The sequence below is a fragment of the Caretta caretta genome, chromosome 16 (genome assembly GCF_965140235.1).
Source record: "Caretta caretta isolate rCarCar2 chromosome 16, rCarCar1.hap1, whole genome shotgun sequence".
Lineage (NCBI taxonomy): Eukaryota > Metazoa > Chordata > Testudines > Cheloniidae > Caretta > Caretta caretta.
Genome location: NC_134221.1, coordinates 17,429,070 through 17,443,315, shown reverse-complemented (window position 1 = coordinate 17,443,315; position 14,246 = coordinate 17,429,070). Strand labels below are relative to the sequence as shown.

At 44.2% G+C, this 14,246-nt stretch overlaps 1 protein-coding gene across 8 annotated transcripts in view; it reads left to right on the top strand.

Annotated features, from left to right (window-relative positions):
- Positions 1 to 14,246, top strand: part of VAV2 (vav guanine nucleotide exchange factor 2) — a 314,011-nt gene that overhangs the window by 281,113 nt on the left and 18,652 nt on the right. For 5 of the 8 annotated variants that reach the window (XM_075120343.1, XM_048823167.2, XM_048823163.2 and 2 more), the window contains 6 exons: positions 4,775 to 4,861; positions 6,700 to 6,785; positions 8,682 to 8,814; positions 9,995 to 10,009; positions 10,504 to 10,613; positions 11,325 to 11,426. In XM_075120343.1, the coding sequence (XP_074976444.1) occupies positions 4,775 to 4,861; positions 6,700 to 6,785; positions 8,682 to 8,814; positions 9,995 to 10,009; positions 10,504 to 10,613; positions 11,325 to 11,426 (533 nt within the window). The remainder of the gene's footprint in view (positions 1 to 4,774; positions 4,862 to 6,699; positions 6,786 to 8,681; positions 8,815 to 9,994; positions 10,010 to 10,503; positions 10,614 to 11,324; positions 11,427 to 14,246) is intronic. The other 3 variants (XM_048823166.2, XM_048823164.2, XM_048823169.2) reach the window with 1 other exon arrangement.

Sequence of the window (14,246 nt, the reverse complement as noted above, 5' to 3'; positions counted from 1 at the left end):
AAATTTATTTGAGCGTAAGCTTTCGTGAGCTACAGCTCACTTCATCGGATGCTGTAGCTCACGAAAGCTTATGCTCAAATAAATTTGTTAGTCTCTAAGGTGCCACAAATACTCCTTTTCTTTTTGCAGATACAGACTAACATGGCTGCTACTCTGAAAGTTTTGGGGGTTTCAATGAAAACCTTGAAACCCCCAAATTTGAGAAAAATCACAACAAAAACAAATTCATTTTTGTCACAGTTTTCTGCAGGTTTCTCTGGTTTTACAGTCATGTAATTCAGAGCAGAATCAGCCTGTAGGACCAGTCATTAAACCCAGATTGTCTCCATGACTAGGAGAGCATTTACCACTGAGCTGTCCTCTATGTTCTGAGATCACGTTGTTTGTTTTCTGCCTCTGAGGATCAGCTTTTTTTCTAATGACTCTGCGTTTCCTAGGACTTACATAAGTTGAGTGACCTTTTTAGTCATTTTCCCTGCTAGCCAGTGCGTCCAGAGCTGGTATGTAGGTCATGGGAACATGAAGGTTGTTTGAAGGACATTGCAGTCTAATCCACTGCTGCTAACAGGCACTGACCTACCTTGATTCTCGTACATTACAAAGCTAAACTTGTGGGTTCCACCGGAGTAGTTTTCTAAAGCCCTTCTTTCTGCTACATGAATGATCTAAGTGCTGCCTATGACTCCCTAAATGCTGTGTGTGGCGTCTCACCTTCCTGACCAAGTGTGAATTGAAAGTTTGTTTGTTTTCCTGTTGCAAGGATCAAGAATTACATCAGTCGTGCCCAAGGCTGTTGCATGCTATGTGCCTTCGACTCCTGCCACAGTCAGTGGGAATTAAGGATGCCCAGCACCTTCCAGAATAAGGCCGGGACGCGGGTGGGAGGGGGGAGGGCTGATTCAGTGAAGAGCTTAGAGGTGTGTAGCTCTGCATTGATAGGACTGCTCCTGTGCTTTAAGTTAGACACGTGTTTAAGTGCCTTGGTGAGCTGAGGTTGTGGTGCCTGAAATCCACGTTTCACACACACATGCATAAAGGGGGAACAGTCCCTATTACGATATAGGGCCCGATCTGAAGTCGATGGCTGTCTGTCTGTTGATTTTGTAGATTCATAGATATTAAGGTCAGAAGGGACCATTATGATCACCTAGTCCGACCTCCTGCACAACGCAGGCCACAGAATCTCACCCACCCACTCCTGTGAAAAACCTCTCACCTGTGTCTGAGCTACTGAAGTCCTCAAATCGTGGTTTAAAGACTTCAAGGAGCAGAGAATCCTCCAGCAAGTGACCTGTGCCCCATGCTACAGAGGAAGGCGAAAAACCTCCAGGGCCTCTTCCAATCTGCCCTGGAGGAAAATTCCTTCCTGATCCCAAATATGGTGATCAGCTAAACCCTGAGCATGTGGGCAAGATTCATCAGCCAGATACCCAGAAAAGAATTCTCTGTAGTTATTCAGATCCCACCCCATCTAACATCCCATCACAGGCCATTGGGCCTGAGTCAGACCCATAGAGCCTGACCCGTTTTGACTATTACCCCTGAGATTTCTCCCACTGTGTTGGAAACTTCAACCAATGTATGGGTGGGATTGGGAGGAACTACCGAGGTCCATAATATAAACCTGGATGGTGAGCGAGGATTTAAATGGCGGGGGAGGAATTGGGAAGGAGACTCTTTGAAAATAAATCAATGCCTTTAATATATGGAGAGAGAGAGCTGCGACGTGTCCCTCCCTCCCCCCACTTTTCAGTGTCTGAGAGTATGTCTACACTGCAGAAACTAAAGACCCATTACAGCAAGTCTCCGAGCCTGGGTCAGCTGACTCAGGCTCACGCTATGGGGCTTACAGCAATGTAGACATTCTGACTTAGGCCGGAGTCCAGGCTCTGAGAGCATCCCCCTCGCTGGGTTTCAGAGTGCAGGATGTCTACACTGCTATTTTTAGCCCCATAGCATGAGCCCAAATCATTTGACCTTGGTTCTGAGACTTGCTACAGTGGGTCATTTTTTTTTTTTTGCAGTGTAAACATACCGTGAGTGCTGGTGTGAGCTATTCAGTCTGATATCCAGAACTCCCCGCTTGAAAAATGCACTATTCACTGCGCGATTAGTGAAATGTGGTGAGAGTTTAAGAAAGGGAGAGAGTCACAAAGACATTTTCATGCATTGCAGGATTCTGTCTTTCCACTGTTTGACTCCTCTGGTGGCTGTGTGGTTTTGAAGAGATCAGGCTTTGTTGAAGAAGATGCCTTGCAATGCTGCTAATAATAAAAAATCCTGGCTGTGCTAAAGGTTCAGTGTTTTCTTTATAGAGCTGCTAGTCGCCATCAGACAGGATCGTTTGCTTCCATTTTCACACCGTCACGAGGGTATAGATTTGACTCAGTGTCGGACATGCCATGGTCACAGGAAGCAGCAAAATTTTACTTTAATTGGTATGAAAATCTCAGCTTAGTTTTCAAATGGTTTATTTCATCTAGATTCCAGCCTTGTTCATTAGCTGGCCGATTCTAGCGCTCCTATGCTCCAGTGATGGGAAATCCAGGCGTCTAGTTAGCCAAGCCTAGAGCTGAATTGTCCCAGGGGCTTCAACCTCACTTCTGATTTTCCATGCACGGTCATTTACAGGAGCTAGCAGTAGGATTTGCACAAGACAACAGCATTTGTACAAGATTTGCACATGTAAGTCTTTGGCATATGCAAAATCCCATCACCTGGTGCATGGTCTTGCACGCAAATCACTGTGTACAACGCAAAGGTTGCTTTAACGCTTGTTACATTGTGAAGGGGCCCAGTTTGCACATCTTGTCAAGCTGATGTTTCACTGTAGATCTCACAGCTGTGCTTCTCCCATGCGTGCAAGATGGCATGCTCCATAGGAGGAAGCAGATGAGAAGGCTTCAGGTGACTTTGACGTGCAGGGGAATCTTACTTCACTTGATCACTTTACCTTTCCCCCCCATCCTGTTACCAACACTGACAATTTAAATGGTCTTATAGGATGTTATGTAAGTATTGTCACTTAAGATTGTGATTATCATCTCTGATTAATTCTTCTACAGCCTTTCAACATAAGAAAGTTTGCACCCAAGGGGATGTCTTGAAAAATTCTGTGCTGTTCAGATTCAATCCAAGCTGACAAGAACTAAAGTTGAGGGAAAAGAGACAGAAGCATCTAGATGACAGGCCATAAATATATTAAAAAATACGGTTAAAGATGTAAAGTATCAGGGGGTAGCCGTGTTAGTCTGTATCCACAAAAACAAGGAGTCCGGTGGCACCTTAAAGACTAACAGATTTATTTGAGCATAAGCTTTCGTGGGTAAAAACCCCACGTCTTCAGATGCATGGAGTGAAAATTACAGCTGCAGACATAAATATACTGACAGATTTTCACTCCATGCATCTGAAGACATGGGGTTTTTACCCACAAAAGCTAATGCTCAAATAAATCTGTTAGTCTTTAAGGTGCCACCGGACTCCTTTTTGTTAAAGATGTAGTAAGAAATTAGTGTGGTGGAAGGGTTAGAGAAGTCTTTCTCTGCCCTCTGGGCCAGAATTCAGGTAACTGAACTGGCCAGAGAATGCAATAACCAGGAGAAATCCGATCTCTGTAATGCAAAGACGCACTTGGTTACTGTGACTCTGTTTTCAGCACAGGAATAGTTCCACTAAAGTTTTTCCTTGTATTGGAAGAATTCTTTTACAGATGTCTTAACCATTTGCAGTTGGAATGTTAGAGCTTATGTATGTTCAGGGCTCCCGGGGCTATTTTGCAAGATGCTTTACCTTTAAAAGAACTCCAGTGATGGTGCTGAAATAAGCCCCGATCCAGCAAAGCACTTCAGCACATGTTTAAAGTCGCATTGAAGTACATGGGAGTACTGAAATGTTTTTAGGGGTTTGCTGGATTGGGGCCAAAGTGCTAAAAAGTTGTCAAGAGGCTTAGGAGCAAGTACAGACCTGGTCCTTGTTCAGAGTAGCTTACTGTCTGTTAGGTTAACATATAGACAGAGGCTGGGCAGAGATACAGTGATTAAGAATGTCTGGCACATGCCTTTTACACAAGGATGGTGGTGAATGGAGTGAAGAAGGAGTTGAAAGAAGAGGGAGCACTGAGGTGGAAGGCACTGAGTGAGAATGGAGGATAAAGGAAATAAAGAGCTTTTTGGCTCTTCTCAAAGAGTTATGCTGGATGGAACTGGAACGTCAGCTCAGGTAGCAGCTGAATGGAAAGTCAGGACTGTGCTTTCGAAGACTTTCTAAGTCCGTCATACTTTCTAAAGCTAATTGAATGTATCGCCCTCTTCTGTTGATTGGTAGAATTGCAGTGCCTATCTAGTTATTTAACAAGAAAATCTCAGGGCACATGGGAAAGGATGGAGAATGTTTAGGCCAAGATGCTTAAGGAGTCTCAGAAGGGTTGAATGATACAGCTGGCAGAGTCCTGAGCACTCTTGATGTGTGAGTACTGATGCAGAGATTATAGACAGTGATACCAGACATGCTTGGGTGGTTTGCTTACTTGGTTTTAATTGACTGATTCTTGTTTTAAATCCAGCAGAAATATTTTGCACTAGTTCTGAGTTCCCCGATTTGTATTTACTCAACATAGCCAACGTGCTAGATGGTTGTTTTGATTCCCACAGAGCTGCTGATACCTTCACTTTCTGAAGTGACTCCTGAAGTCGAGTGTTTTGGGTTTTTTTTTAAGGATTCTTGATTAGAAGGGAAACAGAAATACTGAATCAGCATTTGCTTTTCTTTTAAGGACTTGGCCATGTACATAAATGAAGTCAAGAGAGACAAAGAGACCTTAAAGAAAATACGTGAATTTCAGAAATCTATAGAAAACTTGGTGAGTTTGAGAATCTTCTCTCTTCCTCCTAGCCCCCAACTTTTTATTTTATCTTTAACAACATACTTGGACTCTCCAGACAAGTATTAACAAATTTCAATCACCTGTACTTATCTTTAAAAGACCCATTTGTATTTGATCAGCCTCTTATTATCTGTGTATTAATTGTGTTCAAATTCCAAAAAAGGGAATCCATTCGTTATAAAATCTACTTGATCCTGATATGGGGCTGTCATTTTTTTCCATTGAAAGGGTTTCCCATACTTTATTTCTGCACGCTGCTCATGTTGGGGGACCATCCTTCTCCAAAAATGAATTCTTGCACATCTGGCTGCTGTTTAAAATGTTTTTATTTTGCTGTTAAGCGGGTAGAGAGAGGAGATGAATAAACATTTTCATGAACAAAAGTATAGCCCCGGTATGCAAGGGAAAGAACAGCACAAGTAATATATTCCTAAGCATAGAACTCCAAAAGTATGGACCAGACATCTATCTTTCAAACCATATGAGGGACTGATCTGCTGAAGTCAATGGGGGCTGAGTACACTCAGCACTGTGCACCTCTCTGTCTTATCCTGAGTCCAAAGGACACTGTGGACTTTAATAAATGATTCTTTAACAAACTTGACACAGAATCCCTAGTTTTCAAGAGAAACCTAAGAAAACTCTGAAGTGGGATGTAGGCCTTTCCAGCTCATAGGTTTTGATTGGAACAGTCATGATAAGCCATGATCTGTATGAGAAATGAGATGCTCTTTAAAAACTGGAATGCGAATGGGTCCTTTAAGCATCTGCTTTTCCCTGCTGCAGTCTGAGAGCTGGTGTGACATGCAGAAGATGAAATGTTAGCAAAGCAGTAATTTCTTTCTTCAAATCAATCTCCCACACACTCTGCTCTGTGTTTAATTTCGTTTCTCTGTAATGGATGTTATGGATTTATTCTCATTATGTATACACAACCCACACACAGCACAGCAATGAAATAACCACAGATTATATGCACAGCTGTATAAAATATGTATTTTTCTGATCAACGGTGAAGCTTCAAGATTTTTTTTTTTTAAATAAAAAAAAAGAGAACTCTGTTGGTGGAGTGTTTCGTATCACTCAATAACAGTGCTGTATTGAGTAGCATTTGCAAGGGCTTGGGGGCTGAGAGAGATCCATGATTCTGGTCTCTGAATCTGCCCCAAATCTGTGGTTTTGGTTCCAGATGGGATCCAAAATTAGAAGATCTTCATTTTCTGGTTCCAGTGCAGTTTCAATAGAAAAATCTCCTGAGCCTAGCTGATCTCATGAGATTTCTGACATCCAGAGTGGAAATCTTGCAAAAATTACTTGACCGCTAAACCTTTGCACCCAGATCCTTGACTTGACTTGTCGTCAAACCCAAACACTAGCCTCGGGCTCCTAACACCACTTGTAGTGTCGTCTTCTATGGTAACTGTCACCTATTGGAATTCCATCTGGCTGTAGGTGATAGTGTTTATATGAATCTCTGCCACTCAAGATACACCCCAGAGTACAGTCTTACGCGAGTGCGTCTTCTCTGTTTACTGTGTCTTTGGAATGTTCTCCCTCTGGGTATTCAAGTCCATCACAGCTAACATTACTGGTGAGGTGATTCACTTCTGGGTTGTGTGTTTTGGTGAGTGGCGGTTCTCTCCTTTGCTAGGGGCCTATTTTGGAATCTGAGCTGGGCGGGGGGGATAGGGGGGGCTTTATTGCCCTTTGGAAATGGTCTCTTTTGTTTCTTTACGTTTTGTGCCACATTCAGAGACCTTTTGGGTTCAGAAATAAAAACCTCTCATTGCTAACATACACTTTGCTACCTGCAGCAAGGGAAACTGGAAGAATTTGGGAGGCCAAAGATAGACGGTGAACTGAAAGTCCGTTCAATTGTGAACCACACCAAGCAGGACAGGTAAGTGAATGAAGAAACAAAGAAATGGACAGTGGGGGAAAACAAAGACACCATTCTCCCAGAAAACCAATTTACAAGAAACACCATTCAAAATGCTAAGTGCAGTACAGGGCGCCTTATTGCTATGCGCCTGGAGTAGGGTGACCAGAGGTCCTGATTTTATAGGGACAATCCCGATATTTGGGGCTTTGTCTTATATAGGCACCTATTACCCTGTCCCAATTTTTCACACTTGCTGGCTGGTCATCTTAGCCAGGGGCTCTAATACGGCTTAACATCTGTCTTGGGATCATAATGGGTTTAGATCCATAGGTCATGGGCTCAGTCCCATCTCATGCTGGCCCACCCAGGGGCATTGCCTTACACTTGGTGGCCGGTGTAAGAATTTGAGCTGGGCAAGCTTCTGAGGTTCAGAATGAGGTTCCCGGACCAGGGTGTGTACGTAACCTGCAGGTAGATGATGTGGCTCCCTGTCCCCATCTAGTGGCTGAAGCACAGGAGTTTATCAGTCTGCTACTGCCTTTGAGCCAAAGAAGCTTGGAAAGTAGAAGTTCCCGCTTTTAGGTGCAGAGGCTGCAGGTTCAATTCCCATTGCTGACAACCCACCTAGGGGGAGTTGCATTACACAGAAAAGACAGGGTAGATCATCCCATCTATCCTTCTGTCAATACAGGATTTTTCCTACCTTACATTTTGTAATGCACTGGCCAGTCTAGTTTAAAGAGGCCCGATCTTCTAGAGACCAGAAGTCAGACCGTAGTATGGATTTCAGCTCTCCGCCTCCCAGCAATATAGTGTGTTTGAAACCAGGTGTGGCCCATTATAAGGAGGTGACAGGTAAACTGTGAAATTCATCTCTAGGCCCAGGTTCAGATGCTGTCTAGCACTCTCCCAAAGCCTGGAGGGTGTTCACTTCCAGTGTTATTCCTCAGGACCCAGTCATATGTCCCACAATGCCCAGCGGCAGAAGCTTTCAAGTCTGATGTTAAATCATAAAAAACTGGCAATTCTAGAGTCCACAAGTTTCATCCACAGTGAAATGCTTAGGTGGTTTTTTGTTACTTTAAATCTCATTGTTTGGGGGGCTAAAGCTCTCTTGGGCTTTGCAAGTGCAAACTCGTCTCTGTTCCAGTTTCGATTCACTGCCAGCACGTGGAATTGTAGGACATGTCATTAGCTTAAAGCGACTTACACTGATTTTGAGCCCTACAGAGAGGGGTCTCAGAAGAAAGCCCTGTCTTCTTATTTTTTCAGCAGAGTCAAATAAAGCTGCATCCTATTGAAGGGATTGCATGTGCTGGGTGGAGCCTTCCAGTGGCTGATTTCAGGGTGTCTCAAACAGAGCTGGAGGGCTTTTTCCTGTATGATTACAGAGTACTGTATGTTTCCTGGAAGTTACCTATAAGTGAAATATACAACAGCTCTTGGGTGCTCTGGATTACAGTTAGAAGAGCCTCAGGAAGCTAAATTGACGTGTCTTCTCACTACATGGCCTGCAGATGAAACACCTTTAAAACCCTCTTTGAGAGCTCAGTCATCACACGAGTCAGAACATTTTCTTATAAAAAGAACGGTTGTTCTGAAGTTTTTCCAAATAAATAAAATTAACCTTCAGTTTGTTTTTCACCTAGTCCCTCGCCCAGTAAGACGATCCATGGGCCAAATTGTCTCCTTATGGTCAGTTGAGTGACACCAGCAGGACATTTGGTCCTATGTTTGCACACGTTTCATTCTCCTTAATTTGGTCATTTCTTAGAATTGCATTAACGCCCAGTGCCTTTAACATTAAATCATTATATAGCTAACAATGTTTCACTGTCCTGACCAGGCAATAATCTCCGCTGAGCTTTCTGTGAAAGGTGTATATAATTAGATGTGGGATTTGGTCTCTGGCAGGTATTTATTTTTGTTCGATAAAGTGGTGATCGTCTGTAAAAGGAAAGGATACAATTATGAGTTGAAAGAAATTATCGAGCTGCTTTTCCATAAGATGACTGATGATCCCATGAACAACAAGGACATTAAGAAGGTAGGTGGACAGAGCAAGGAACTGGCTTAGCTCTCTTGGACAGCTTTTCATACCCATGCAGGTCAGTGTCCTAGGGCACCCCTCTTCCATCGGACTTCAAAAACAGAAATAGTGCTTGTAAAATCTGGACAATCAACCCTGTGACTGCAGGGCAAAGAGCTTAGAAATGAAAGGCTGAGCTGGGTCACCTGACCTGGGGCCTGCAAAAGAGCCCTCAAGAAGTTAGGATGACTTGACTGGAATGGAGGGAGCTGCTCTGTTCTTTTACAGAAGCCACTCTCTGAGAGAGTAATTCACAGACAAATTGGAAAGGATAAAAATGACCTAAAAAAAGAATGGAGGATGGGGAAGAATGGGCAGGACATGCACGTACACACATTCTTATTCCAATTTGCGCATCCGGGTGACTGGGCTTTAGTTGTGTGAGTCTCCTCCGGGGCTCCAAGCTTCATGCTCCCCATGCCTCGGTGCATTTAACAGACTACTACACTAGTATTCTAGATTGCAGATTGTGGCAAATGAAGCGGCTCTCGCATTCTCAAGCACTAGCTCCTAAGCTGTCATTGTGAGAGGGAACGTGGGCTGGATGGCCAGGTTTATCCTTGCCTGTTGTTCAGAAGAGCTAATGGGAGTGGAACCTCCGGCAATAACTGTTCTGGAAAAGGCATCTCGGTTATTCTTTCCGAGTCCTGCATGGGAGTATCAATACTTGAGTTCAGATATCCCGGTGGAGAGTGCTGTTTCCCTAAAAATGGCCGACCCAAAGGTCGTGGTGGAAGCCTTTGTCTAGTGGGATCTTAGTAGCTTCTTGGACCTGTCCCTCAGCAGACAGCCCTCGAAGCTGTAGAAAGTGTTTGTTTTTCGGGGTTAGCATGGACATGGCAGGCTCTTTGCATTGGGTACGCTCTTCTAAACCAAGCTTCTCTGTCAGAGATGCATATACTTTGCCTGGTTTGGGGCTGAGGTGAGGACACAGAGGAAGATCAGCATCCCAGGAGATCCATAGCTTGGCAGCTTTGGCCACCCCGTTAGTGTGGTCCAGTGTATGGGATAGCAACAAGGAAGCTGTTGTGCCATTTTGAAAATAATTAGTGGCTTTGCTGCTGTGATGTTGAAGAAAGATTGCTAGCCTTGTGTTTTAATGAATTGTGTTTCCACTTTGCTCTCTTATGCTTTCTAGTCTCATGGAAAAATGGTAAGCAACCACGAGATCCACTTTATTTTCTTTAATATTGTAGTGAACTGGCTAGTGTGTATATGCACCACTGCCTTCTGCAGGGCAGGTTGGATGTGTGTCATAGGCTCTATATTGCTGATGGTGAATGGAGAGTCTCCTTTAGCTTTAATGGCAGGGACCTGAGCTTTTGGAGCTGCAGGATCTGCTTTCTCTCCCATCTGCTGCCATGAAATTCTGGTTGATGATGGTGTGCACCAGGGTCCACCATAAAGTCATTTATTGCAATGTACAATAGAGATACAAAGTTGGTCTTTGCACCACTCCCCTGCTTTTATCACCAGAAAGGTCCATTGTAACCACAGAGGCAAGTAAAGAGAACATCTTAAAACAGATTACAAATGGACCTGAATTAACCCCCACCCTCCCAGGATGTTGTTGCTTAAGCATTCAGCACAAAGAGGTGAGGGAGAAATAACTAACATCTGATCATTTCTATTGGTTTCTTGTTGCAGTGGTCATACGGGTTCTACCTGATTCACCTTCAGGGAAAGCAGGGCTTCCAGTTTTTCTGCAAGACGGAAGACATGAAGAGGAAGTGGATGGAGCAGTTTGAAATGGCAATGTGAGTGTTTTAAGCTTCCCTGCAAAAATCCTCTCTGGCTGCACACCATTGCCACTAATGAAACATGGCCTGGTCAACTCAGTTTCTAGTTCTCAGAGCCCAGGGCTCTGATCTACAACTCTCACTGACTTCCATAGGACTTCCATGCACAAAGAGTTTCTGGAAATGGGCCTGATGTGATAGCATCTAACCAAACGGTTCATGCAAAAAGCGCGTGCGGTGAAGATGTCTGTAGAAATTGCCACCTTGGGAGAAAACCTATGGCATCCAACGTTGAGCATGTATTTGACCAAATAACCAGAGTTAAGGGCTAAAATCTGCACAGATAGTCAGCACAAGGGTGTTGCATCCTACTTAAGCCCTATTTTGAGGACATAAGTTGTGCATAGGTTTCATATTGGCCTTCTGCACAGTGGTGAATTCTAGTTAAAGACTGACGTAGGCAGGAAAGACAGGATCATGTGTGAATATATCAATGAAAGTTTAACACACCATACACAACCCCTCCATCAGCTAGCCCCAAATGATTCTCTAATTCTTTCACTCTTGTGCGAGATCTTATACCATGCTCAGTGATTTCAAAACTTTGACTGAAATCCAGACAGTAGCTGCAACCAAAGACCGTAGAACTCAGAAAGTCTGACCAGGGCAGGTTGATACAACTTTGGGGGTTTGTCTTTTGTTTTGTTTTTTTCCCCTCTTTGGAATTAGGTCCAACATTAAGCCAGAAAAAGCCAGTGCGAATCACCACAACTTCCAGATGTACACGTTTGAAAAGACGACCAACTGCAAAGCGTGCAAGATGTTTTTAAGGTGAGCAATGCTCTTCTAGATGAAAACTTTTTTAAAAAACATGTCTATTTAAAAAAAAAAAAAGGGTAATTGCTCATTCATTATTGCCCTGGTCTTTTATCCAGTCGAGAAAAGACATGTGAGTTGGAAAGGGCTAGGTATCTGAGATTCTCTGACTTACCGTTTGTCAGCTGCAGCCTTTCAGGCTATGGCGAATTTGAAATCAGCATTGCTGCTGCTGGTTTTCCATTATTTTTCAAGCGTATGATTGTAGGGCTCTAGCTGTGATAACAATACTGCAAATGGTGGCACAGAATCCCACACCATAGGCCCTTTCGCCCTGACCCGGGAGAACAAATTTGGGTGGGAACAGGCTGTGGTTTTATCGGTATTTCATGCACACACCTGCCCAGTGTTAACCTGACAGGTGTCCTACATTTGCCACTCCCCTCTCTGCCCCTAAGATGGAGCCATCTTTGTTCCGCATTTACTTTGGCCCACAAAAGGGGAGATTTTCAAAGGCACAGTGGGCAGTGAGGTGCCCAACACCTGTTGAAGGTCAATGGGAATCCCAGCCTAATACTCTTCCACAAACCATGCCCTCATGTCACCAACCGGGATGTTAGCTCTGCAGTATCACGGTCACACCACTCAGCCACTCCCTGTGTGGAACAGTTGGGCCCATGGGCGTCTTCCAGCTCTCCAGGCTTGTGGTTGTGTTTTAACTCATTAATCCACACCAAGCCTGGCTGTATTCCCACGTTGGGGGCAGCCCACTGACCTGACACCCCACTGCTGTAGCATCGCAGGCAGGCTGATCCAGTACGGGAGCAACCAGGAGTTTTCTTGACTGTTTCCCCATCCCCAGACCTGGATTCTGCGTAGCCTTCCATCCTCTGGGGAACTCCATATTAAACACAGAGGGTCTACTATCTAACACAGGGATTTTCAATCTTTTTCTTTCTGAGGCCCCCCCCCACAACATGCTATAAAAACTCTGTGGCCCACCTGTTCCACAACAACTAGTTTTCTGCATATAAAAGCCAGAGCCGGTGTTGGGGGGTGGGGGAAGCAGGGCAGTTGCCTGGGGCCCCACGCCACAGGGGCCCCCGCGAAGCTAAGTTCGGCTTCAGCCTCAGGTGGCGGGGCTCAGGGCCCCGGACTTCGGCCCCTTGTGGTGGGGCTTTGGCTTTCTTCCCTGGGCCCCAGCGAGTCTAACACTGGCCCTGCTTGGTGGTCCCCCTGAAACCTGCTCACGGCCCCCCAGGGGGCCCCGGACCCCTGGTTGAGAACCACTGATCCAACAGACATTTCACGGGGACACAATAATGGGAAACTGTCATGTGTGAGCTCTTTGTAACTTAAAATTCATACTTCTCAGCCCTTTGGCTAGATGTTTTCAACATCTAAAATGGGTTTGTCTTTTTTTATTCCCTCTTTTCCTTTCCTCTGCTCTCAGTTCACACCTAACTCCCAGACTTCCAGCTCACCTCTTCTGTATCGCATAAATGACCCTAATGATCAGGATGGCCTAGTAGCTATAGGAGCTATAAGTCCATGCCCCTGCCCCATAAGTATTTGGCCATTTGACAGGAAACAGAATCCTTTATGCATCATTGCAGAATTTCAGCAAGGAGCAAGAATTGATGGCCTGAGGCTATAGATAAATTTTGCATGCAAGGACCACACGCTGAAGCTATAACCTGCCCAGGGGGACTGCTTATTGCCTGGCCTACCCAATTGCAAATGAAATTATCGTTAGCTCAACAAATGTTGCATTAAGAAACTTCTTGTGCATATAGAATTGTCTGAATTATCATTGCTGGTCTTTATATGCTATTCTGAGAACCTCTCCATGGGCAATCTTATGGGATTGGTTGGAACATCAATAACATTTAATAGCTAAACCAATCAGCATTCAAATAAACACTGTATCCATGTGGGTTTTTGCCATACAGTCCTGCAAGCTCGTGATCTGGTAACTAATGACAGGCTATCATTTAGTAATAGGTCTTTGCGCTTATACTGCATATTTCATAGGGGGAATTTGAAAGCACATCACAAGCAATTAGGTTTCAAAAACCACCTCTCCATCTCTGCCTCCTGAGGTTGGATAAATCCTATTATCCCCACTTCACAGATATGTAAACTGAGGCACAGGGAGGTTAAGTGATTTACCTAAAGTCAAGTGGCAGAGCTGGGAATAAATCCCAGGAGTCTGATAAATGGAGCACATTTCTTACGGAGTTTAACTACACCAGAGGTACATCCTCCCTTCAGTGTGATACCCATCACTGGCAGTATAACTTCCTGCCCAGTGTAGGTTTGTCTATATTAACACTGTAGGAGAGTCTGGTTCTTTTTAAACACAGATGATACACTCTCCTCCGGTTTGTTCGTGTGTTCCCACTGACTGATTTGATACCTTTTCTTAATCCTTCACTGCACAAAAACACCAGTACTTATTGCTGGGATTTGAGGCTCAATGAAAGTTTTTATTGAATGAATTGTTTCAGAGTAACAGCCGTGTTAGTCTGTATTCGCAAAAAGAAAAGGAGTACTTGTGGCACCTTAGAGACTAACCAATTTATTTGAGCATAAGCTTTCGTGAGCTACAGCATACATCAGTATGCATCCGATGAAGTGAGCTGTAGCTCACGAAAGCTCATGCTCAAATAAATTGGTGAGTCTCTAAGGTGCCACAAGTACTCCTTTTTTTTTTTATTGAATGAATGTGATCTTCCCTGCTTGAAAATGGCTGAGATTTTAGCCCAACATTATGACCTCAGCTGTACAGCCGTCTGCAGATATACAGCAAGCTCAAGTGTTGACTTTTGGCTT